Source organism: Gopherus evgoodei, unplaced genomic scaffold, assembly GCF_007399415.2.
Source record: "Gopherus evgoodei ecotype Sinaloan lineage unplaced genomic scaffold, rGopEvg1_v1.p scaffold_118_arrow_ctg1, whole genome shotgun sequence".
Classification (NCBI taxonomy): Eukaryota; Metazoa; Chordata; order Testudines; family Testudinidae; genus Gopherus; species Gopherus evgoodei.
In genome coordinates this window covers 42,279-66,710 of record NW_022059781.1, presented here as the reverse complement: position 1 = coordinate 66,710, position 24,432 = coordinate 42,279, and the positions used below count along the sequence as shown (strand labels likewise).

General features: G+C 58.4%; 1 protein-coding gene across 8 annotated transcripts in view; it reads right to left on the bottom strand.

The window, feature by feature from the left end:
* Window positions 1–22,086, bottom strand: part of LOC115639761 (ras/Rap GTPase-activating protein SynGAP-like) — a 50,651-nt gene extending 28,565 nt beyond the window's left edge. For 6 of the 8 annotated variants that reach the window (XR_003997744.1, XM_030542718.1, XM_030542719.1 and 3 more), the window contains exons 1-3: window positions 21,646–22,086; window positions 13,492–13,613; window positions 12,817–12,916 (exon numbers count right to left, since the gene is read on the bottom strand). Coding sequence is in view for 5 of the 8 variants with exons in the window: in XM_030542718.1 (XP_030398578.1) it covers window positions 12,817–12,916; window positions 13,492–13,613; window positions 21,646–21,667 (244 nt within the window). In the remaining 3 variants the exon portion in view is untranslated. Of the gene's footprint in view, window positions 1–5,091; window positions 5,152–11,379; window positions 11,419–12,816; window positions 12,917–13,491; window positions 13,614–21,645 lie in introns of those variants that run through there. The other 2 variants (XM_030542724.1, XM_030542723.1) reach the window with 2 other exon arrangements.
* Between the last annotated feature and the right edge of the window lie 2,346 nt (window positions 22,087–24,432).

Sequence of the window (24,432 nt, the reverse complement as noted above, 5' to 3'; positions counted from 1 at the left end):
CTGTGTGACCCTGGGCCAGTCACTACGCCTCAGTCCCTATCTGTGACAAACCCGTAATGGCCCTGCCCTGCCACACAGGGGTTATTGGGATCAATCCATTTGGGACTGCGAGGTAATAGGGGGCAGGTTAGTCCCTACAAGAGAGAGACAGAATCACACAGCAATGCCTGGGAGAGAACCTGTGAGTCCTGACTCCTAGGTGTGCATTAACTCCATCTCTGCCTGATTTTGGGGACAGGAACACTAGGGGCTACCAGGGTCCCCAGTTGGTTTCAGTGTCTCTCCCCCTGGCGAGAGCTGTCCCTCCTCCCACAGCCTCAGGACTGGGGCCCTTGCTGTGTGTGTGGCTGGCATCTTCCCACAGTCCAGCGCCCTGATCCTAGTTCCCTGTCAGGCTCCATGTGCAAGGGCTGCCCACCCCAACTCAGGGGACTATCATGCCAGGAGTTGCCCGTGTCCTACTTTCCCTGCTCAGTGACTCATGCAAGCGATTGATCCAGGCATGGAGCAGGGTGGCTGCTGACATCGGGGTCACCGACGCACACACATTCCTCATGCCTGACTCGCCTCAAACCTGAAGCCCCAAGAGCCCTTTGTAGCCATCAAATGCTGCAGAGCTTTTGTAGCTGCCTCTTAAAATAAACTAGAAAGGTGTGGGGAGGATGTGGGATCAAACTGAGGGGCATCAGCAGGGCTGGGACAGCAGGGGCTGTGGGTCAGGATTGAGGGATGTGGGCAGAGAGGAGGGCGCCCTGGCTGGCGCAGCAGGTGGCTGCGGGTCGGGACTGAGGACATGGGCAGAGTGGAGGGGACCCAGGATGGGACAGCAGGTTGCTGTGGGTCAGGATTGAGGTATGTGGGCAGAGCAGCGTGGGCCCAGGCTGGGATAGCAGGTGTCTGGGGGTCGGGATTGAGGGATATGGGCAGAGAAGAGGGGGCCCAGGCTGGGACAGCAGGGATCTGCGGGTCACGACTGAGGGATGTGGGCAGAGCAGAGTGGAGCCAGGCTGGGACAGCAGGGGGCTGTGGGTCAGGACTGAGGGATGTGGACAGAGTGGAGGGGACCCAGGCTGGGACAGCAGGTCGGATTGAGGGATGTGGGCAGAGCAGAGGGGCCCAGGCTAGGGATCAGGATTGAGTGATATGGGCAGAACAGATGGAATCCTTGCTAGGGAAGCTGGTGGCTGTGGGTCAGGATTAAGGGGGACTGGCTATGGGGTGGGAGGACCCTCTTGTCAGGGCTGTGGAACATCAGCAGGACTGTGGGAGGGAGACGATACATCTTTGAGTGCTAACTCAACAATATTCTTGTATAAGCATATTTTCCTGGTGCTCTGTGACCTAGCTCCCCACTCCTTACTAGGTCAGTATTCTGGGAGGGAGCCTAGCCGGCACCAGAGCGTGTCCGTCAGGAAGCGGCCCTGACAGAGTGACAGCTGATTGACGAACAAGCAGGCTGGGAGGCTGTGGAAGCATGTGAGCAGAATGAGAACCAAAGGGAAACAATTAGCGTCAAAGAGACACTCACTCCAGTTAATCCTTCATCTCCCATAACACTACCACCAAAGACCCTCCTGCCCCCAGAGACCGAAATCTCCCTACATCCATCCCCAGAGATGGCTCACGCTCTGTCCATCCCCAGACGGATCTACCATCCACCCCTCCAAACACACCATATATACCCATCTGTCTAGCAAAGACATAGCTAGAGCCCTGATTGTCCATCATCCCTCAGGAAATGTCTGTCCATCATCATACTTCCTGTTCCCCACACATACACGCCAAGCCACTGACCTAAGCACTCATCCTTCCACAACATCCACCCATCCTTATATGCACCATTCTATCCATTCATCCCTCCAATACCATCTATCTCCATTCACACCCTCTATTCTTCACCACACGCTTGTCTTCACACCCATCTACCTATCCATTCATTCATCCCCGTACACCCCTCCAACACCATCTGTCTCCATGCACACCCCTTTATCCATCACCATGCACTCTCCTTCACACACATCTACCTATTCCTTCAAATCCAGCCAACTTTCTATCCCTCATCACCCTACACATCTATCAATATGATCTCTGTATCTGTGTCTGGTTTCACCCTTCTATCCATCCATCCCGACACACACCTCTGTATCCATCCATCCCTTTTGCCACCCCTCCCTCACACCATCTACCTGCACAGCACTCCAGCCCCTCTGCCACTACTGTCATTTTCAGCTGTCCAGCCACCCCAACACCACTGAAATCTGACCCTTCAGTCCCGTTACTCCCAGGTCTGATCCATCCACATGAAGCCAGGAGCAGGATGGGGAGGTGAGGGGAATATTTTCCAGCCTAGAGCCTTGTCCCTCTCTCCAGACCCCCAGCTTCCCTTCGCTCTGCCACCCCATCCAGTGCACCCTAAACTGCTGCGTGCTCCCCCCACCCCCTATGCAGAGATAGGGCTTTCCATAACCTCACAAAGGAGACAAGCGTGACAAGGTAAAACCTGCTCACCCACACCAGACCAGAAACGTCCCTCCCCATCTTCCCTCTGACTCCTGGGATCCTAGCTTTAAGGAGCACCCCTGTGGGATGGCAGCATCCCCATCACTGCCACCCCGCAGACAGCCTCGGCCAGCACTCACTCCCCAGAGCACTGCATAGCTGCATGGAGAGGAGACCGATTCCAGCTGGCTTTGCATGGGGCTCCCCGTCCCTCTTCACCACCCTAACGAAGCAGGGGCAGAGTTAAGAAGCACAAGCCTCTGTGAACGTAGCGCAACCCCTGCACAGCACAAGCACTGGTCAGAGGCTCTTTCAGCTGCCTTTGGGACACCCAGTTGGGCAGACACAGAAAATCCCGAGAGGGGCAGAGGGCATGACGGGAGGCAGGGCACAGAGATGAATTGGGGTGGGAGGCAGCAGGGAGGGTACACCCCAGAGGACGGCATCCTCAGCCCTTCCCCTGGGTTACACTACAGACCCGCGCTGGCCTGACAATCCCCGCAAACAGTGAAGCTGCCTGAGACTGCAGGAGAGCTTGGGACACTAACCCTGAACCCTACAGAGGGTGAGTGGACGATCTGGGGAACTATTTCCCAGCTGAGCCAGGATTGGGCAGTTCTAGCCATGCTGGTGGAGCTCCCCTTCTCAGAGCTATGCTCTCCAAACTCTCTTCCAGCACCTATGACCCCCAGCAGGCAGCTCCAATTCCACTCAACAAGTGCTGACATCCCTATAGGGCAGCCCCACTCTAGAGCATGGGCTGGGCAGCCACACTCCATCCTGCCCAGTCTGGATCCCTGCCAGCCAGCCTGGCAGCCCAGAACCCTGTAGCCTAGTACAGCCACAGCCTCCCTCCTCAATTCCGCTACTGACTCCATACCCAGCACGGGAATGCAGCTGCCTCTGGGGTGGGGTTCAGGGGCTGGGCATACAGTGATCCCTCAAAAGGCAGACAACTCTGGTGTGGGACAGGAAAGATGCTGAACAGCTACACAGCTGGAACAGTAACCAAAAGCTCACCCCAAAGAGAAAAGCAACAGGGATTGTAAGGAATCTCCAGGATGAAACAGAGCATGTCCCTCAGCACTGCCTGCCATGGGGAGCACCCCCTATGAGCCCTGCCCCCACCCTACTCCCTGCAGCACAGTAGGGCAAGCACTAACAATGAGGGAGGAGCATCCCTCCCCCTAGCTTTCCAGGGAGCTCTCCCCCCTGCAGGCTCCCCTGGCATGGCCCCATCCAAGCTCCCCCCGCCCAGACCGGCTGCTATCCTTGCTACCTCATCCACACCTGCCCTGGAGAAGAGCCCAGGCTCCCAGCCAGCGCTGCTTTTGGACCCACAACCCCGCACACCCCACCCTATGGCTAGCAGCACTGCACCACCTCTGGATATATGGCCTGCTCCAGCCCCCACCCCACATTGCAGCAGCTACACCCAGATACACAACCACACACAACCCCGCCCCACAGCCGTAACCCTATACATGGACACAAAGCCACAACCAGATGCATACCCCCATGCAGAAAGGCAACCCCCCCAACCCTGTATGAACCACACACAGAGACACAACCCACAACTCTATACATTCTACACACAGACACACAAGCAGAGGCATAACTAAGCACACTCACAACTGTATACTCTCTCTTTCACATGCATACACACACACACTAACAGAGATACAACACTATACATACAAGATACAATTATATTCAGGCATATATATCCTAGACACACGGGGATACACACACAGCAGCTGTAGGAGCAGCCACTTCAGCCAAGTCAGAAGTAGAAAGGAGATATGAATGGGGTGAGTGGGCCTCACACACACACCCACATCCCCAGAGGGAGAGAAACAAGCCAAAATACACAGGCACACACTTGTGCACTCACACGCTGACAGAACCCTGCTGACACGCAATCACACACGCAGACACACATAATCACACTGACAGTCAATCTTACACAACCCTACATACACCCACACAGAAATACAGAGACAGACACAATTTAACCATCCCACAGGGAGAGAGACATACAGACACACAACCTTTACGTACATACTGAAATGGTCACACACTTGCATGCACACACAACCCAATATGCACTCACCAGCATGTACTTGAACACACAAGCCTCCAAACACACACAGACACAAGCACAGAGAACCCTACACACACAGGAACAAGCCCACAGACACAAAGTAGCACACACTAACTGGCAGTCTCACACACACACGCACGCACTGACAGATGCACACGCTGACAGCCACAATTACACAATCTTGCACATGCTGACATGGCCGCGCGTACACGCAGCCTGGCCACACTCTCTGACACAATCCCCTCACTTGCACACAGATACAATTGCAGTCCTCTCCCCATACACTCTCACCAGCAGGGGCACACACAACGACACAAGCTGCAGCCTGACACTGACCCACACATCCTTGCACACGTATGCACGCTGACACACGCACCCTTGCACAAGCACACCCACCCACACACACAGTCGCCCCCCCGCAGGGACGCGCCGCGCACGGCCCCAGCTGCCGCCTCCCACACGCCGCCGCCCCCGCGCCCGCCGCTCACCTGGGCCCGGCGCCCCTAGGCAGCCCCGCGGCGGCCCGGCCCCATGATCCCGCGCGCCGGTGCGGGGCCCCGCTCCTAGCGCCCCATGCCCGGGCCCCGGCGGCTCCGGTGCGGCGGCGGCGCGCGCGGCTGGGCGGCTCCGGGCCCGGCGCTCGCCTCCAGCATCCCGCACGCCGCGCGGTTGCTAGGAGACGCGCTGCCGTTTCCTCGCCCGCCGCCAACCCGGGGCCAGCGCGCCTCGTGCCGGCGCGGGGTTAACCCCTGCGGGGCCGGGGCGCGGTGCGGGGCTGCCTCCCCCCGCCCGCTCCGGCACCGCGCGCAGCCCCCCCCGCTACCCCCTCCCCCGGGGAGTCCCGCCCCCGCACGCTTCCCCCCCACGGTCCTTCTGCCCCCCAGCGATCATAGTGCCCCCCGCCTCCTGCCCCCCTGCTACCCTCCCCCGGAGAGTCTCCCCCCCCGCACGCTTCCCCCCCCCCACGGACCTTCTGCCCCCCAGCGATCATAGTGCCCCCCCGGCCTCCTGCCCCCCCGCTACCCCCCCGGAGAGTCCCGCCCCCGCACGCTTCCCCCCCCACGGACCTTCTGCCCCCCAGCGATCATAGTGGCCCCCGGCCTCCTGCCCCCCTGCTACTCCCCCCGGAGAGTCTCGCCCCCGCACGCTTCCCCCCCACGGTCCTTCTGCCCCCCAGCGATCATAGTGCCCCCCGCCTCCTGCCCCCCTGCTACCCTCCCCCGGAGAGTCTCCCCCCCCCGCACGCTTCCCCCCCCCCACGGACCTTCTGCCCCCCAGCGATCATAGTGCCCCCCCGGCCTCCTGCCCCCCCGCTACCCCCCCGGAGAGTCCCGCCCCCGCACGCTTCCCCCTCACGGGCCTTCTGCCCCCCCGCGATCATAGTGGCCCCCGGCCTCCTGCCCCCCTGCTACTCCCCCCGGAGAGTCCCGCCCCGCACGGTTCCCCCCCCACGGACCTTCTGCCCCCCCCCCCCGCGATCATAGTGCCCCCTCGGCCTCCTGCCCCCCCGGAGAGTCCCGCTCCGCACGCTTCCCCCCCCACGGACCCTGCCCCCCCCGCGATCATAGTGCCCCCCCGGCCTCCTGCCCCCCGCTACCCCCCCCGGAGAGTCCCGCCCTGCACACATCCTCCCCACGGGTCTCCTGCTCCCCCCCAGCAGAGAGTCCTGCCCCCCCCCCCGCGATCATAGTGCCCCCCTGGGCCCCCCAGGGAGTCCTGCCCCCGCATGCATCCCCCTCCACAGGCCTCCTGCCCCCCTGCGCAGCCCCTGCCACGGAGAGTCCTGCCCCCACATGCATCCCCCCCACTGGCCTCCTGCCCCCCCCCCCAACCTCCCACAGAGAGTCCTGCTCCCCCACAATCATAGTGCCCCACAGGCCTCCTGCCCCCACCACAAGACATTTTTCCTCTCATGCTCATATTCCCACCCCCAGAGAGGGCACCTGCTCCCCCCACATTGCCCCCCTCACCCTCCTGGCTCCCCCCATCCCTCCCACAGAAGGCACCTGTCCCTCATGCTCATATTCCCCCCCCCCACTTCCTGCCCCCCCTCATGAGACTCATCCCCTACACTCATATTGCCCTCCACAGGCCTCCGCCCCCTGCTGCATCCCCTCCATAAAGAGACCTCCCCCCCACATGCAGCCCCCACAGAGACCTGCCTCCCTGCTCATATTGCCCCCCCAGAAGGCATCTGCCCCCATGCTCATATTCCCCCACTGCTATCACCACGTGCAACCCTCCTCCTCAGAGAACATCCTCCCCGAAGACACCTGCAGCCCCTTCCCCTGCACTTACTCCCTAATGGAAAGCAGTCAGCCCCCCATTCACCCTCCCCCCATTCACTTCCCTCAAAGGAGGCAAGGTGGGGCCTCTCACACATATCATCAGCGGCCCAAAGAAGCCACCCGCCCAATTGACAACAGCCACCAACCCCCCCACCCCATGTTCAAATACACCCCTGCCCAACTCACCTGTTCCACCCTACCTGCTATGCCGTCACCCTGGGGCCCCAAGTGTTAGGGGACCAGCCTGAAGGAACAGCACAGAGGGCTGGAAGAGGGAGTCAGGAGGGAAGATGGGGATGGCTTAGGGGGACCAGGGAGAAGGTGGCACTGGGAGTAGAGGGCAGCATGACATGAGCTGGACAGGATCTATGGGGGGAACATAGGTGCAGCAGGCAGGGCAGGAGCTGGTCAGGGAAAATGGGGGGCACAACATAGAGGAAGGCAATGACAATAGGGAACAGTCAGGGTGAGCACACGGTGGGGCAAGAGCTGGGGGTGACCTGGAGAACTGGAGCAGCAGTAGAGGGAAGTTCAGGGAGCCTTGGGGGGCAGGGTGAGGGGGTGGGTGTGACAAGGGGGCTGTCAGGATAGCTATGGATAGAAGGGGGAGAGGTGCAGGAGGGAAATCCCAGCTGTTCCCTGGGTGAGTCCAATGGGATCCCACACCTGCCTTGAACCTACCCCACATATGCCCTAACCTTCTGTCTGAATCCTGACCCAACCATTCAATCCCACCCACAAACCATAACCATAACTCTCCCATTTATCACCCCAGCCGTAATCCCACCCCCTCAACCTTAATCATAACCTATAGCTCATCTTCAGCCTGTCACCCTGACCCCCCTTAACCCAATTCCAAACGCCTCAGGCCCCACAGAAACCCTATCAGGCCACTTTAAACTGGTTCAGTGAGACCCAGCCTGCTGTGTACAGGGATGGTCGAAGAGCAGTTTCAAACTGCCTACAATGATTTAGTTTTGTCCCACAAACTAAACTGCTATAAACCAGGTTTAAAACCACAGAAGCAGCCAAACCCAGTGTAAAATCCACTCCATTTAGGCCATGTCTTCACTACACACAAGGTGTGGTTTTACATCAAGCTTTCTCACTGTATGATCCTAGTGGGGACAAGGCCCAGGTACTTTTTAGCTGGCTGGAGCGAGGCATGGTCAGCCCTATATCCTCATGCCCTGGGTGCATCTTCACTTGGAAAAACTCCACTGTTAACTCAAGTTAGCTCGACATCTACCTAGCTCAGGCTAGGAGGGAGGATGTGAGCAGGTGTTGGCTAACAATCAACATCTTGGAAAAGCCTCTGCCTCTAAACACATATCAAACTAGGGACAAGGGGGTTTCTCCACATAGGTGACAATCCTAGGCAAGTATCAGAGGGGTAGCTTTTACAAATCCTAGGGCACACAGGAGAAGTGCAGTTTCAGTTTGTGTTAGCAAGCAGAGGGATACTGCAAAACCAGGAACAGGGACACTGGAAAAAGCTGTGTTCTGAAATTCGCTAACCCAGGTTAGAACAACAGTGGATGTGGCAGCTCAGGTTTTAAGGTAGTGTAGGAGCTCCAGTTAAAGCTGCCAGAGAGACATGGTTGAACTCGCGCTGAGAACCCATGTTAAAAGCCAAGGTGCCATGTCTTCACTGCTATTTTATCCCAGTGTAGCTAATTGGAGTTAAGAACACACCTTTTTTGTTGTGCAAATACACTCTTAGGGCTAGCTGGTGTACACTCTCCCAGAACTAGGCTACAACTGTCTGCTTCTAAGTTAGCTGAGGTAACACCCACCCATCCTCACCCGCACAGACATGGCCTTAGTGCGAACACTCCACAAAGATCTTCCAGGAGAGGAAGATTTGCCCCTGGTCACAGTCCCTATGAGGTGGAGGTTACACGTGTTCAGCGTCTGCACCAGGATTCACCATCACGGTCATCTGCTTGAGTTAACTAGCAACCACTCAGGAGATGTTACAGCATGATCCAAACCTCTAGTGGGCCCTAAACTTTACCCTTCCCCCAAACTTACCCATATCTGTACCCCTAATGCCTAGACCTGTACAAATAACCCACATCCCCCAACTCCTTACCGTAGTCCAGAACCCTCACCCCTAGATTAACTCCCTGCTTTTAAACCTTAACCCCAACTCTTACCCCGTAACACCTACCCCTACCCACCTGAACCTTTAACCCTAACTCCTCACCTCTCATCTGTAATACCTACCATAGCCAATGACTCACCCCTAACCCTATCCCCTCCATCTGAACCCAAATCCCTGCCCCTGTGCCCTCACCCTAACTTCTCCCCTACCTCTCACCCAGCAATCCCCAGCTCCATGGCTGCTCCAAGCAATACTCCTCCCTGGTGTGTGCAGGAGACCCAGGCATCTGCAGCAGGGCCTGGGGATGCTGGAGGGAGGACAGGCCTGCAGGGACATGCTGACTGAGGGAATGGAGTAGAGGGAAAAATAGTCTTGAGAATAGAGGGGAGATTGGCAGAGATGAGCGACCCCAAAGGAAAGAGCTGGGCCAAGCCAGCCACAGATGGCTCCTCAGCCCTGGAGCTCTGGAGTGTTCCCTGATCAGCAGGGTTACAAGCTGGATGGGAGAGATCCCCTCAATGCTGCAAGGAACCGGGGGATGGGGCACTTTCCACTGGCAGTCAGTGCTGATCCTACCGTGGCACTAGGGGCCCTGTGTGCGGCGTGGGGGGCAGAGTGTGGCAGGAGCACTGTACTCTGGGGGGCAGAGGAGTCAGTAGGGGGCGCTGTGCTGCATGGCACAGGGGGCTCAGCAGGGGGAACTCTCCCCTGGCAGTTAGTGCTGATCCCAGTGCAGTGCTGCGGGGGGGGGGTGTAATAGGGGGCGCTGTGCTGCGTGGCACCTGAGGGCTCAGCAGGGGGTACCAGGCTGTGGGACACCGGGAGGGGGGTGGTGTCATCAGGGAGCACTGGGAGAGTTCAGCAGGGGGTACCGGGGTGCAGAGAGTGAGAGTGTAGCAGGTGCCAGGCTGCGTGGTGTTGAGGGGCTCAGCAGGGGGTGCTAGGCTGCAGAGAGTGAGTGAGTGCAATAGGTGGTGCTGTGCTGTGGGGCACTGGGGGGCTCAGCAGGGGGCGCTGGGGGTGTGGGGCACTGGGGGCACCGGGCTGTGAGGCACCAGGAGGGGCTCAGCTGAGAGCGCCAGGCTGCACAGCGCCAGGTGGGAGGCTCACCGGGGGGCGCCAGGCTGCAAGACACAGGATGGGTGCCGGGCTGTTTCATCCCCACAGCAGCGAGGCTGCGTCACCTCTCTTCATCTCTCCTTGGGGTTTCCATGGAAACCTTTTAAGCCAACTTCTCAGGGAGACAAATGTCTTTTTTTAAATGCTGAGAGGAAGGGGGAGGGGGTATGTTAGTGTATATGGGGCTCTGGGGGGGCGAGCATGGGGAGGGGAGGGGGGAGCTGAGGAGACGGGGGGCAGACACAGGACACCAGCCTGACTCCTCCACATTCCCTCCCCCCTCACACTGCTCTGAAGGGCTGTGGAATCTAGTGAGGTTAGAACTGGGAGCCAGGACTCCTGAGCTCTATCTCCAGCTCCAGGAAGGGATTAGCGCAGGGGGGCTGGGAGCCAGGACTGCTGGGTTCTATCCAGGGTCAGCTCCAGGGTTTTTGCCACCCCAAGCAGCAAAAAAAAAAAAAAAAAAAAAAAAGCCGCAATCGCAATCAGCTCTACCGCCAGCGCTTCAGTCTTCAGCGGCTGGTCCTTCGCTCCGAGTGGGAGCGAGGGACCTGCTGCCGAAGAGCCAGACGTGCCGCCCCTCTCCATTGGCTGCCCCAAGCACCCGCTTGCTGGGCTGGTGCCTGGAGCCAGCCTTGGTTCTGGGAGTGAACCGGGCAGCTGGGTGCCTGCCTGCGCCACCTGGGGGCAGGGACTCTCACAGCGCTGCAGGCCAGGATTTCTGCCAGAGGGGTTCCCCTAGCAACTGTAGCCAAGCACCCATGCGTGGCTGCAACTCAGTTGAGTGGCTTATTATGGGATGGTTCTTCTTGCCTCCTTGGCATGGCACCAGACAGCATTTCTGGGGGGATACCCACTGGAATGTAGCAGGCTGCAGAAACTGGGAGTGGAGACCCCAATCCCCCCATGCCAGCCAGCAGCCCCCTCCATAATCCTCCCCACACAGACACCTCTCATTTCCTCCCTCCCCATACAGAGACATCCCAACCCACCCCACACCAGCCAACCTCACCCTCTTATATCCCTGCATGCCATGAGTTCCCCATCCCCCACAACCTGGCCAACACCCCTTCCCTCATACAGAGACCCCCCCACTCCATCCCACACCAGTCACCACCTCCTCCCAATACCCTCATACGAAGACCCCCAATCTCCCCACAGCCAATGCAACCCAGCACCTCCTTCCCCCATACAGAGCTCTCTCTCTCTCCAACCCCACCCTATCTCCCACTCCAGGCAGGGAGTTTAGGATGGGTACTCACAGCCTGCAGCGTGGGAAATGCAGGGACAGTTTTTCTGGGGGAAGCAAAAAGGCCCAGTGGAACATAACCTAGGGGCAAGGGAGGGGTGGGTTCACCCAGATGGCACTGGGTTAAAGTGAGTACAGAGGGGATAGACCTAACCTCCCATCCATCCCCCACCAACTTTCCTATCTCAAAGCTGTCTTGTTCTGAGAGCAGGAGCTCCACCCAGTGGGGACCAAGAGATGCTGCATATTGAACTTGCCCCTGCCCTTACTGTGTAAAGAGGGACCCAGTGCACCTGACCTCATGCCCCTCCCAGAAGCGTCTCACTACAGGATCTGCTTGGATCAGCTGCTGTGGAGTGTTTGAATTACTGGATCTACCAAGGGTCTGCTGGTAGATCTTCTAGTGAATCCCCCCCCCCCCGATTGGTTTAATCACAGGATTTTCTAGGCCTGAGGACCATGGAGGTATGTTTCACTGAGATTCCCTGGGGGTCAGGTGCTATGGCTCATGTTTCACAAATAGGAGCTACTGGGATTCAGGCACTGTGGGCCTGCTTCACGTTAGGATCTACAGAGAATTTAACCCTAACCCTTATGGGATCTGTTGGGTTCAGTGTCAGAGCACATCACGGTGGGATCAAGTAGGGCCATGTGTCTGTGTGATCTTGGGGTCATTAAGTGGCACAGGGCATGTCTCTGTGGAATCTCATGGGCACCAGATGCAGAGGGGAGAGTGTCTTTGGGATCACATGCCACAGAGCACGTTGGCTGTGGGATCTAGTGGGGCTCATGAGGGAAGTGTCTGTTGGATCTTGTGGGGACAGGAGACTGCAAGGCATGTGTACCTGTAAGATCTCAGAGGATCAGGCACCGGGGCAGAGGGGGTCACTTGGGAACTGGGCACTGCAAGGTGAACGTTTTTGTGGAATCTAGGTGATATTTGCTGTAGAATCTATTGCGAGCAGGCACTCGGGGGTGCGTGTCTCTGTGGGATTTACTGGGACTCAGGCACCACAGAGCAGGTTGGTGTCGAGATCTAGTTGGATCATGATGCAAGTATATGCGGGATCTATTTCTGGAATATGTGTCCGGGGAATTGGTTGTGATCGGACATTTATTTCTGCATTTGCATGGGGAATGGGTGCCAGGGGTGTGAGGAGTAGTCACTGTGGACCATGCACATCTGTGGGAGCTACTTGGAATTGGGTGCCATGGGGCACGTGTCCCTGCAGGATCAAGTGAGTTCATCCCTGTAGGGTGCTGGCTGGCCATGCCCTACTGTAGCCTGTCCCAGTCCCCACTCACCCCACGCCATGACCCCGACTTCTTCACTTCTTGCAGTGCCGCAAGCCCCACTTCTCCACCCCATGCTGAGAACCCCCCACTTCTCCACCCTGTGCCCCACACAGTGCAGCGCCCCCAACCTCCAGTCCCTGTCCCCCTGCTGTACCGTGCTCAGGCCGCCCCTCCACAGGGACGCTGACCGTGCGGCGCAGCAGCTTGGTCCGGCAGGGTTCGCTTCGCCGTTCCCTCATCAGCAACGGGTGGATCTGGAGATGAGGGAAGGGAGAGATGGGGGTTAGTGCTGCATGAGGGCATCCCCTCTTTAATTTCCAACACCCCAGCCCCTGGGTCCCTGCTTCCCCCATTGCCCCCCAGCTGCCTGTGTCAGGGCAGGAGTGCAAAGAGCAACAATCCTCAACCCCTGAAGCTGTCACAGGTGTGGCTTTATCCTGCACGGGGGGGACCCAGCTGAGGCATGGTACAGCATTACCCCAGGGGACCAAGAGGGAGCAGGCTGCATAGCACCCCAGCACCAGGACTGCAGCCTCCCCCCAAGATGGGCTCAGAAGAAGCCCTGCCCCAAGCTCAGGGGCAGGGGACACTACATCATATTCTAGGGAGACCTCTCAGCTGGGGCAAATCTGGGACCAGGAGGGAAGTGAGAGCTCTGAGTGAGGGGAAAAGCGGCGGGGGGGGGGGTCGCTCTGTGCTTGAGAGACAGGGAGGGGCTGATCCAGGAGGGAAGGGATCTCTGCTCTGGGTGGGGGGGTCCCTCTGGGGTCCCCGCAAGCCCCATGCTCCCCCTCAGCTGTATGTCCTGTCCCATCCCTGCGTGTCTCACCTCGTCCTCGTCCAGCATAAGCAGCTGGTTTCCAGAGATGATGCAGAATCGTGGATTCCAGGCTGGGCGTTCATAGGGAGAGTGCATGTAGGGCATGCGGTGCATGGGGGCTCCTCGCACATCTAGGGAAGGGGGAAGAGGGGGTTAGAGATGATGCAGTAGGGAGCGGTGTCTTCCTGGGCAGACAGAACCCTCCTTCCCTCCTCCCACACACCCCTCCCTCATTGCATGCACTTCTCCATCCATCTCATCCCAAGCACACCCATCCCACACCACTCCTGCCCTCCTCACCCATGGGCACACTTCCATCCACCCCCCTATACACATCCTTCCATCCACCCCCCTCATCTCTCTCTCTCTCGTTACCATGCTCCCCACCCACACTGTGGGGCTTCAGGGATGGAACTGACCCACTGGGCCAAGGTGAGGAATGACCAGGTCACAGTTGCACTCATGGCTGGGCTCCGCTGCCCTCCCATACCCAACTTCCAGCCCAGCCCAGCCCAGCAGGACCAGACCTCAGAGCTCTGTCTAACCCTGTCTTCTCCACCTCTTCGCTCCCAGCCTAATGTCCCGATTTCTCCCATTAGCCCAAGTCTAGCCACCCCCAGTCCCATTGCAGCTGGGCCATAGCCCCAGGGAGGACCGTCCTGGGATAACCTCATGACAGGAGATGTTCTCTCCCAGTCCCCAGTCATTGGGATCAGCTCACGCTCTGAAGCAGTAGGGTTTTGACACCCCCCTCCTGTTTCAATAACTCTGCCCATGGAACCAATAATCCGCACAGGAAGATGCTGAAGACCCCAGAACAGCACCTAAAACAGTGGTTCTCAAACTTTTGTACTGGTGATCCCTTTCACAGGGTGACCCCCTTAATACATTAAAAACACCTTTTTACATATTTAACACTATTATAAATGCTGGAGGCAAAGTGGGGTTTGGGGTGGAGGCTGGCAGCTCAGGACCCCCCCCACATGTAATAGCCTCGTGACCCACTGAGGGGTCCAGACCCCCCGTTTGAGAACCCTGGACTTAGAACTTTGATATATCCTTCTCCAGAAAGGAGAAACCATAGATCATCCCCAAGCAGGGCCGGCTCCAGGCACCAATTTAGCAAGCAGGTGCTTGGGGTGGCCACTCCAGAGAGGGGTGGCACGTCCAGCTATTTGACGGCCATTTGGCAGAGGGTCCCTGGCTCCCGTTCGGAGCGAAGGACCTCCCGCTGAATTGCCACAGATCACAATTGTGGCTTTTTTGTGGGGGGGCGGGGGCAGCAAAACCCCTGGAGTTGGCCCTGTCCCCAAGCCAGATTACGCCTCCCCCAGCCCCTGGCACAGAAAATTCATCCCAGGCTAACCCTCCCACTCAACTCTTGCCATGGGCTGGATCACTGGCCACAGACTGATTCAAAGGCAGTGAGTCCAGAACAGACCAGACAGTCACGTAGTTTGACCTCCTGTCAAGCACAGCCAGAGAATGACACCCTAGCACCCCTGTACTGACCCCAAGAACCTGAATCTGGCTACAGCATCTCCCAGAGAGGATTGGATGCCTTCGGAGACAGCGAGCCCATCCCCTCCCTTGCCTTAATCCCCCCGTTAAACAAACTGAGCCTTAGTTCCAACTGGAATGTATCAGGCTTCAACTTCCAGCCAGTGGTAGTTCTTCTCCCTTTCTCTGCGAGGTTAAAGAGTCCAGGTATTTCTGCCACGTGACGGCCCTTACACCCCGCAATCAAGTCACCTCTCAGTCATCTTCCTTTGATCAGCTGAAGAGATAATGCCTGGTTAGCCGCCCATGGTCTCCAGCCTTACAGGTTGGTTCTGTGGCCTCTCCCATTCTTCCACATCCTTTTAAAGCATGCAGGCACTAGAATTGGCTGCAGTGCTCATCATCCGTCTCTTTAGTGCTGTCCGCAGAGGTAAGGTCACCTCCTCACCTCCTTGTTTAGAAAGGCAAGGATCATGCCATGGGCTCATTCTGGGAGCTCATGTGGAGACTGGGTCTTAATATTGCCAATGCCAGGGGTTCAGAACCCACATGCCAGGGCCCCCCCAAGTCATCCCATTGACTTAATATACCTAGCTTTATACATTTGGGGGGTTGATGTACTACACTGGTGTAAAGTACTTTACCCTGGGAGAACCAGGCCTACACCAGGGCTTTTGCCAGCATACCAATGTCAGCCAAACATCCTGCTCCCCAGTGCACAGAGCCAGGCCAGCAAAGCTGGAAACACAGGTCACGCCATAGACTGTCTGGGTGACACATCCATAATATATGGAGATGTACCTATCTCACAGAACTGGAAGGGACCCTGAAAGGTCACTGAGTCCAGCCCCCTGCCTTCACTAGCAGGACCAAGTACTGATTTTGCCCTAGACAGCCCCCTCAAGGATTGAATTCACAACCCTGGGTGTAGCAGGCCAATGGTCAAACCACTGAGCTATCCCTCCCCCCTATATGGCACCAGGCACACAAGGGAGCGGGTGCCAGTCCTGGCTGAGGCTTTGGGGTGCTGAGTGTGTTATGGTAGCAAGCAGCAGCTGCATGGGAAGCCCCATAACTCAAAGCAGGGGGGCGGCTCACACTGGGGGGAAGCAGAAGACCCTTCCCAAGCCCCAGGGGAAGCAAACAGAGCCAGGGGAATCTAGCACCACAGGCAGCATATAACTCTCCAGCCCCTCCGCAGGGGGCGACCCCCTCCCCAGCACACACTGAGAATCATGGCCTGCCCAAAACCACTCACAGGTGGGGTGGTGTTTGCAGGGAGAGGAGCAAAGGGCTTTTGCAGCATAGTGCTGCCACCCAGTGGACATAGTTGGACATAACACCTTTCTGGAGCCCTTTCCCTCCCCATACACACACAGGAGTCCCCACACTTGCTAAGAAACTCTCCAGGATCACACGGGGCAGGGGGGCTTCCCCTGAGAACAGCACATAGTCTGTGGGAAGGGACACCACAAGTCCTGACTCCTCCCCACATACCACTGACTTTATCCCTGGCTAGAACCCAGGAGTCCTGCCTCCCAACCCCTACTGCTATAAGCAGCAGAACCCATGCCCTCCTCCGCCCCCATGCAGCTGGGGAGAGGACCCATGAGTCCTGGCTCCCAACTTTCTGCTGCTATCTTGTTAATCGCTGTGCAAACTTCGGGCAAAGCAGTTGCTGCATCCTCCTCTGCAGCTGGTCACATAGCTTCCAATTAATCCTTTAGCACCTTGGGAGAGGTCTGTGATCCATAGCTAGAAGGTTCAGATCCTGTTGGCGGCTCATGCAGGGTGGGATGGGAAAGGAAGGGGGAATAGTGTGCAAAGACATCATTCCAGACCATGTCAAACTCATAACACATTTGCACAGGGGGACCAAGAGAAGGCTGCATGGGATACATGAATCCTGGAAGTCCCCCCACTCCCAGTAGTGGACTTTGCAATCTGAAAACTCCTTTTACCAAGGCAGATAGGAGGCTGGAGGAACGAGCATGTGGAGATGGATGGAAGGGTAAGTGTAGGGATGGACAGATGGCTTGACGTGTGGAGGCAGAGAAGTAGGCATGGGGAAGAATGGAGGGAAAGAAGCTTGTGCAGGGACAGAGGTCTGGGTCCAGGGAGGGTTGGGAACAAATGGGTGCAGGAGGAGGGATGGTGGGTGGGAGACAATCAAGATCCTGCCCAAGTCAGCATGAGGAGGTTGCAATAACTACTATCCTCGCACTGACCCCGTAGTGCGGGAGCACCCAGGTGTGCTCACACTCCAATTCCTACCTTTGTGTGCCTGGGATTGCTCATGTTTTGATTAAGGTGCACTGTTGGGCACTCACTGGCAACAGGCTAAGGGCTGAGAGTGGGGCTAGGGGGTGTCCAGAGGGCAGAGGAACCCAACCCTACGTTAGAGTTCAGGCCTCAATTTCCTGAGAGCCTGCTCTTCCCAGGCCCTAGTGGGGAGAGGATTAGATGCCCAGCCACAGGGCAGGGCCAGACCAAGCCATTCTTCTCTTAGTCACCAGCTTGAAGCCACCCCTGGGCAGCAGGGCCCCACTCCTTAGTGCTTGGTGGGGCTTGGCTCTGGCTGCCATAGCAGGCTCAGCCCTGTTTTGCCCTCATGGCAGGCTCAGTTGAGCACCCAGGACTGCCTGGGGCACAGCTAGAACTGCCCCATGACCCCAGCCCCCAACCAGCTGGAAGATGGTCGCGCTGTGTGGGGCTATCGGGCTGCAGAGAGATACAGAGTGCTGAACCCATACCATTCCACACAAAGCTGGATATTAATAATATGCAAATTATATGCAAATACACAATGCTTCCTTGCTTCAACTGACCTGCCTGTAAAAATGCAAATAAGCTCACCACATAATTTGCATAGAATAGCCAAGTATCCCAAGGACCTAGCCACTCCTAAAAGCTGGTGTCCCTGTTAGCTCCTGGATCCTCCTCCATGGGGGGGGGTTGACTCAGCACTGGGCCCCCCAGGCCCACATCTCCTGCTCCATCCCCTCAGAATCCCAGCACAGCCCTTTCCGCCCCCAGCCCTGGCATCGCAGTGTGGGCTGACTGTCCCATCAGATCTGAGCGTGCCTGGAGATCCGTGCTAGGAAGTGACAGCCCAGGGAGCATGTGGGAGGGGGGGAGCCTGGCAGAGAGAGAGAAAGGAGACACACCCTTCCCCTCAAAGATACAGATACAGGCCCTTCCCCTGCCCCATCCCTCGACTTAACTGGGGAGAAGATGCCCTACCCCTAAATGGAGAGGGCCCCTAGTGCCCCCCCCCCAGCACCACCTGCAGCTCACGACACTGCCATGCTCTGGGGATTCAATTCATGCCAGTCCCCCCGCCCAGGATGAGGGGGGAGGAGGGAGCATCCTCCAATGGGGTTACCTAGCAACCGCATCCCACCACCTCCACACATTGAGTGCAGGGAAGAGACCGTGGGGGGTATTTCATCCCAGCATCCCCCAAAGCAGGGGTCAGCCCCCAGCTACTCCAGCCCCAGCCTCCCCCAGCAGAGGGTGCTATGGGGAGTGGGGCAGTGCGCTGGCTGGGGGGAGCTCTCCGCTACTCCAGATCCAGCCTCTCCCAGCAGGGGGCGCTGTGGGGAGTAGGGCAGGGCGCTGGCTTGGGGGGGAGCTCCTAGCTACTCCAGATCCAGCCTCTCCCAGCAGAGGGTGCTGTGGGGAGCAAGTATGATGGGGCAGGTGCTATGTTTATTCCCTCATTAATATTTCTATTTTGGAGCCACAATAAATTAGCATAATAAATTATGGGGCACTTGGGATGGGAGTCTCCACCTCCCACCAGGGTGTCCCCATCCCTCAGCACAGCACACACACACACCCCTCATGTCCTCTCCCCCAGCCCAGTGCTCCCTGACCTGACCCTGCAGCACAGCACTCCCTGGCACTGCACTGGGGTCAGCACTGACAGAGGGGAGATTGTCCCCTACTCCATTCCTGCAGCCCCAGTCATGCTAGCCATGGGGAGTTAATCCTAGCCTTGCCCGGGGTCTCACCTCCCCCACACCTCCTGGCACTTGCAGGCCAGACACTGGGGCACCACCTTGGTGAGGCTTATGTTTACCTTGGGCACAATAGGAAGATGTGTTGGGCCATGGGGATCAGACAGAGGATGCGACACTCCCTCGGGCCCAGAGCCCAAGGACATGGGGACAGGAGGAGGGTGTTTGGACCCAGGTGTCTGGACAGCAGGAGTTTTAAGAGCCAGGTGTCAGGGTGGAGGGGTTCTGGTGGAATATCCAGACCATACATGTGACATCACAAGTGGCATGCAAATCCCATCCCCCTGGTGCTTTCTGGGCCAGCTGGAAAGTGGGTCACACAGGTCTCCTGAGGATTTGCACCAGCCTCACATCAAGGGCCAGAGCCCCCTAAATGGGGCCAATGCCCCATACCTCAGAGTGGGCCCTGACCAGGCCATGGGCTGGGAACAAGTGTGGGGGAGGAGATGAGCTGCAGAGAACAACCCCCAGGGCCCTCCCTGGATGCTAGGATCCCAGCAACCAATCTGGATCCAGCCCTAAGAACCCACCAGCCAACACAGGCAACACTTCCCAACCCTGGCTACAGGCATCATGTGCTGTTCCCACAGCCACTAGAGGTCCCCTCCCCCCACAGGCCTGGGAAGTGCACCCACTACCCTCTACTGCTCCCCAAACCCCTAGCTACCCCTACTGCACCCACAGGCCTGGGCAAGGAGCCTCCCTACCCCCCGAACCCTTAGCTACCCCTATGGCTCCCACAGACCTGGGCAGTGTACCCTCTACAGCCCCCGATCCCCTTGCTGCCCCTACTGCCCCACAGGTAATGGGGTCCTTGCCCAGGCCCTCTACTGACCCCCTATCCCCTTGCTACCCCTACTGCCCCCACAGGCCGGGGCAGCGCACCCACTACCCTCTCCTGCCCTCCGAATCCCCTAGCTACCTCTATGGCCCCCACAGATCTAGACAGTGCATCCACTATCCTTTACTGCCCCCAGACCCCCTTGTTCCCTCCACAGCCCTGGACAATGGTCCCACCCACAGGCCTCAGGCAGTGACCACCCCCCGCCGCTACCCTCTACTACTCCTTGACCTGGTGAACAATAAGCAAGCTCTCCAGATAACCTCAGCACCTCCTCTGTCTCCCCCTACCCCCAGCTGCTCCCAGATGTATCCCCTGCCCCCAACTATTCATCAACCCCAAGGTTCACCAGGTAACCCCCCACACCCACTCCTCCCTCAGAGTCCCACCACCTTCTTAATACCTGCCCTGGGCTACCCCCCACTCCACTTCCAACCCCAGATATTTCCTCTAACAGCTTCTTCAGACCCCACAGTCCCTGGACAGCCTCCCCACACATCCCCCTCTCCAACTGAGCCTGACCCTCATACCCCCTAGCCCAGATGAACTCTCCAAGCCCCCAATGACTACACTGTGAACCCTTAACCCCTTAACCATTGTCTCCCTCATGTTCCACCCCACTGCCCACCCTCTCCCAACCCCACAGAGCCCCCTGCACCAACCCCAGAGCCAACTTCCTTTTGCCCTTCCCCACAGACTCCATGAGTCCCAGACCCCACAGGTCCAAGGGTACCATCCAGTCTCCCCCACCTCCTGCCACCAACACCGCCATATCCTGTCAGCCCCCTGACTTCACTGAGCCCAGAGCACACCCCAATGCCACCATCTCCTGCCCTAGACAACCGAACCCCAGACCTCACAGGCCCCAGGATACCATCCAGTGCCTCCCATCTCGCCTCCGACTCCCCACTTGCCCCACAGGTCCTGGGGCAACCACCAGTGCCCTGTCCTGCCTCCCCACCAACCATGGGACAGACCCTTCAGGAGAACCCTTCACTCTCTTGGATGGCCCCTCAAGCATACTCCCTGCCACCTCAAGATGAACTGGCATCCCTCACTGTTTCCCCAGGCCCCATGTGACCCCCTCATCTCTCACACTGCATCCAGATGTTCCCCTCACCCAGTCCTGAGCCCACAGGCCCTAGGTGACCCCCCCAAAGAGCCACCCTCCAGTCCTGAGCCTGCAGGCCCCGCATGAAGCTCCCCACCCAGTGCTCTCCAGAGCCACAGGCCTCAGAGAAGTCCCTTTTATGCCTCTGCTACCTCTCCCAGGCAAACCTCATTCTCCCCCATTGCTCAAACCCCACAGACCCCCAGTACCCCCCAGGACTCCACATACACACAATCATCCCCTTCTGCCCCCACAGGCCCCAGTCACCTCCCAGTGCCCCCCACCTGCCCCAGGTGAACCAGAATCTCCTTCCAGCCAGATGGACACACCATATCTCCAGCAGAACCCTGACCCTCCAGCCCGTCCCAGGTCCCAGGTGACCCCTCCCATTCCTGTCCAAGTTCCAGTGCCCTTTGTCCCAGATATGGTGCCCACTCTCTCGTTAACGCTGCTTGCCCCAGTTACCTCCCCCCATCTGCCCTGCTCCTGGTCGGAACCCTTTTCTCCTCTCCAATCTCACAGCCCTCCCCTGCCCCACTCCCAAGCCCAGACCCTGGAAGAACCTTTCAGTGCCTTCCCACCTGCCCTAGGTGAGCCTGCTTTTTCCCCCAGACCCCCTCAGTCTCCAGAACCCACAGGCCCCAGCTGTGCCACCGCTCAACCCCAGCTGAACCCACCCCATCCTTTACCTCGAAAGGGGACATAGGACATGGTTCCTTCAGCCGCTCGCTAGTCCCGGGCGCTTGTCATGGACGAGGCGAGGTTGGGAGGAGAGAAGACGACCCAGGAGAAAGTGGGGTGGGGGGGAATCCCCAGAGTGAGGAGGAGAAGGGGGAAAAAGGGGTAAGGGGCAAGGACCTCAGGGGGATCCAGGGACGAGGACTTGAGCCGGGGAGCAGGGGTGCTGGGCGATCCGGGAGACAGGGGCGCAGGGGGTGCCAGGGGGTCGGGGTGCCAGGAGGACTAGGAAGAGTGCAAGGGGGTTGGAGGAACAGGGGATCGGGGTGCCGGGGGGCGAGGAAGAGTGGGGTGGAAGGGAGTCGGGGAAACAGGGGATTGAGGTGACTGGGGTGCGAGGGGGTCGGCAGCAGCAGCCGGGGCGGTGCTGGATGCAGTAGGAGCGGCCAGGCCTGCGGGGGGGCCGCCTCCCACCCACGCTGCCTGGCTGGGCCCCGCCGGGCCCCCGCAGCCGAGCTCCCCCTCCCCCGCTCGCCGCCGCCGCCGCCGCCGAAGGATGCTGCTGCCGCGGATGCTGGTGCTGAAGCTGCGGCCGCTCCAGCCTCGCACACGGGCCCCGCGCGCTGCCCACTCTTAAAGGCGGCCGCGCGGCAGCTGCAGTGGGGGTGGGCGCCGCGTGCGGCCGACAGAAAAGGGAGCTGTCGCGTCCCCTTTAAACTTTGCTCCCACCACCCCCGGGTTGAGGTGTGTGTGTTCGGGGCTGGGGGCACGTGGGGTTTGGAGCCATGTTCCGCCGGGAACCGGCCCCCCGCAAAGCTGCCATCCAGCTCTATAGCACCTGCCCCCTCCCCCAACTCGCCATCCAGCTGTATGGCCCCTGCCCCCATCCAACTCTATGGCTCCTGCCCCTGCCCCCCCCCCAGCCCCCAAACCTACAAAACTTCTATCCAACTCTGTGACCCCCGCCCCCCCAAACCTCCTACTCCCCAAAGTCCCCATCCAGCGCTATGGCCTCTGCCTGCCCTCAAGCCCCCTGCCTCCATCCAGCTCTATGGCCTCTGCCCCTCCAAACCTCCTATCCCCCAAAGTTCCCATCCAGCTCTATGGCCTCTGCCCCTCCGAACCTCCGACTCCCCAAAGTCCCCATCCAGCTGTATGGGCTCTGCCTGCCCTCGAGCCCCCTGCCCCCATCCAATTCTATGGCCCCTGCCCCCATCCAGCTCTATGGCCTCTGCCTCTCCAAACCTCCTACCCCTCAAAGTCCCCATCCAGCTCCATGGCCTCCGCCTGCCCTCAAGTCCCTTGCCCCCATCCAGCTCTATGGCCTCTGCCCCCCCCCCCAAGTTCCCGGCCCCATCCAGCTCTATGGCCACTGCTCCCCAGAGCCCCCCCCACCCCCACTGAGATCTGTGGCACCTGGCCCCAATCTAGGTCTATGCCCCTCCGGAACACCTGACCCCCACCATCCAAATCTATGGTTCCTGCCCGCTCTCCAGATCTATGGGCCTGGTCTTCCCCACAGTGCCTCTTGCCCTTCTACCATCTCCAGCCCTGCTCCCTAGTACTCTGTGAGTATTGTTCCCTTTCCCGCACCAAACCCTGGCCCTTGATACTGTGCCAAGCCATCCCCACAGCTGTCTGCTGTTCTGAGTAGAGGGCAGCTGCCTTTAATGGATACACCAGGGTAGGGCAAGTGTGGCAACAAGTACATGTGAGTGCAGGCTGAGGGTCAGTGTGCAGGGGACTTTTGCATGCAGGGTGAGTGTGCACAAAGCGAGTATGTATACAGGAGGAGGTTGAGTGTATGTGCAGGGTGAATGTGATTAGGATGGGTGTGAAGGTACATGGGTTAGTGTGCCTTGGGCAAGAGTGCATGGGGGTTGAGTGGGAGTGCCCATGGGGGAGTGTGACTGCAGAATCTCAGTGCAAGGGACAAGCACGGAAGAGCGTAAGTGTGCACATGGTGAATGGGCCTGTGTGTGGCGCAAGAGTGAGTGTGCATGCAGAATTAGTTCAAGTGTGGAGGGTGTCCCCCCCTTGGATAAGCACACTCAGAGCTAGTGGGAGTGTGTGTGGGTTGAGAATGATTGTGTGCAAGTTTCCATTAAAAGTGAGTGCACAGATGGCGTGTGTGGAGCAAGTGTGCATGCAGGATGAGTGTGTGTGTGCAGAGAAAGAGCAAGTGTATATTTAGAGTGAGTGTGCATGCAGGGAGGGAGGGATAGTTCAGTGGTTTGAGCATTGGCCTGCTAAACCCAGGGTTATGAGTTCAATCGCTGAGGGGGCCACCTAGGGATCTGGGGATGGTCCAGCTTTGAGCAGGGAGTTGGACTAGATGGCCTCCTGAATCCTCTTCCAACCCTAGTATTCTATGATAGTTTCTGTTCTATGATAGGGTGAGTGTGAAGGGGGCAAATGTTATTGCAGGGCAAAGGTGAGTGTGCATCTTGGCTTCTCCCTGCGGGGCAGCTGAGCTTCCCCACCCCTGTGAGCAGAGGGGGTGTGATGTCACCAATCAGTGTGTGGTTGTGTAACAGCCTCCACATTAGTGGGTCAGGAGAAGAACTGTCTCCCTAGGGGAGTGTTTCTAGGGCAGCTCCAGGCTCTTGGTGTATCCAGGCAGTGTGTGTGCACATGCTGGTCTCTGAGTGGATGCGCTGGTGTGCATGTAGGGTAAGTGTACACATTTGTGAGTGCATGGGGTGGGGTGGATTATTGTGGAGGAGTTTGCTGGGTGCACAGACCTGTCTGTGTCCAATACTGGCTTGGTGTGTGGGCACGTTTTAGGGATGTGCATA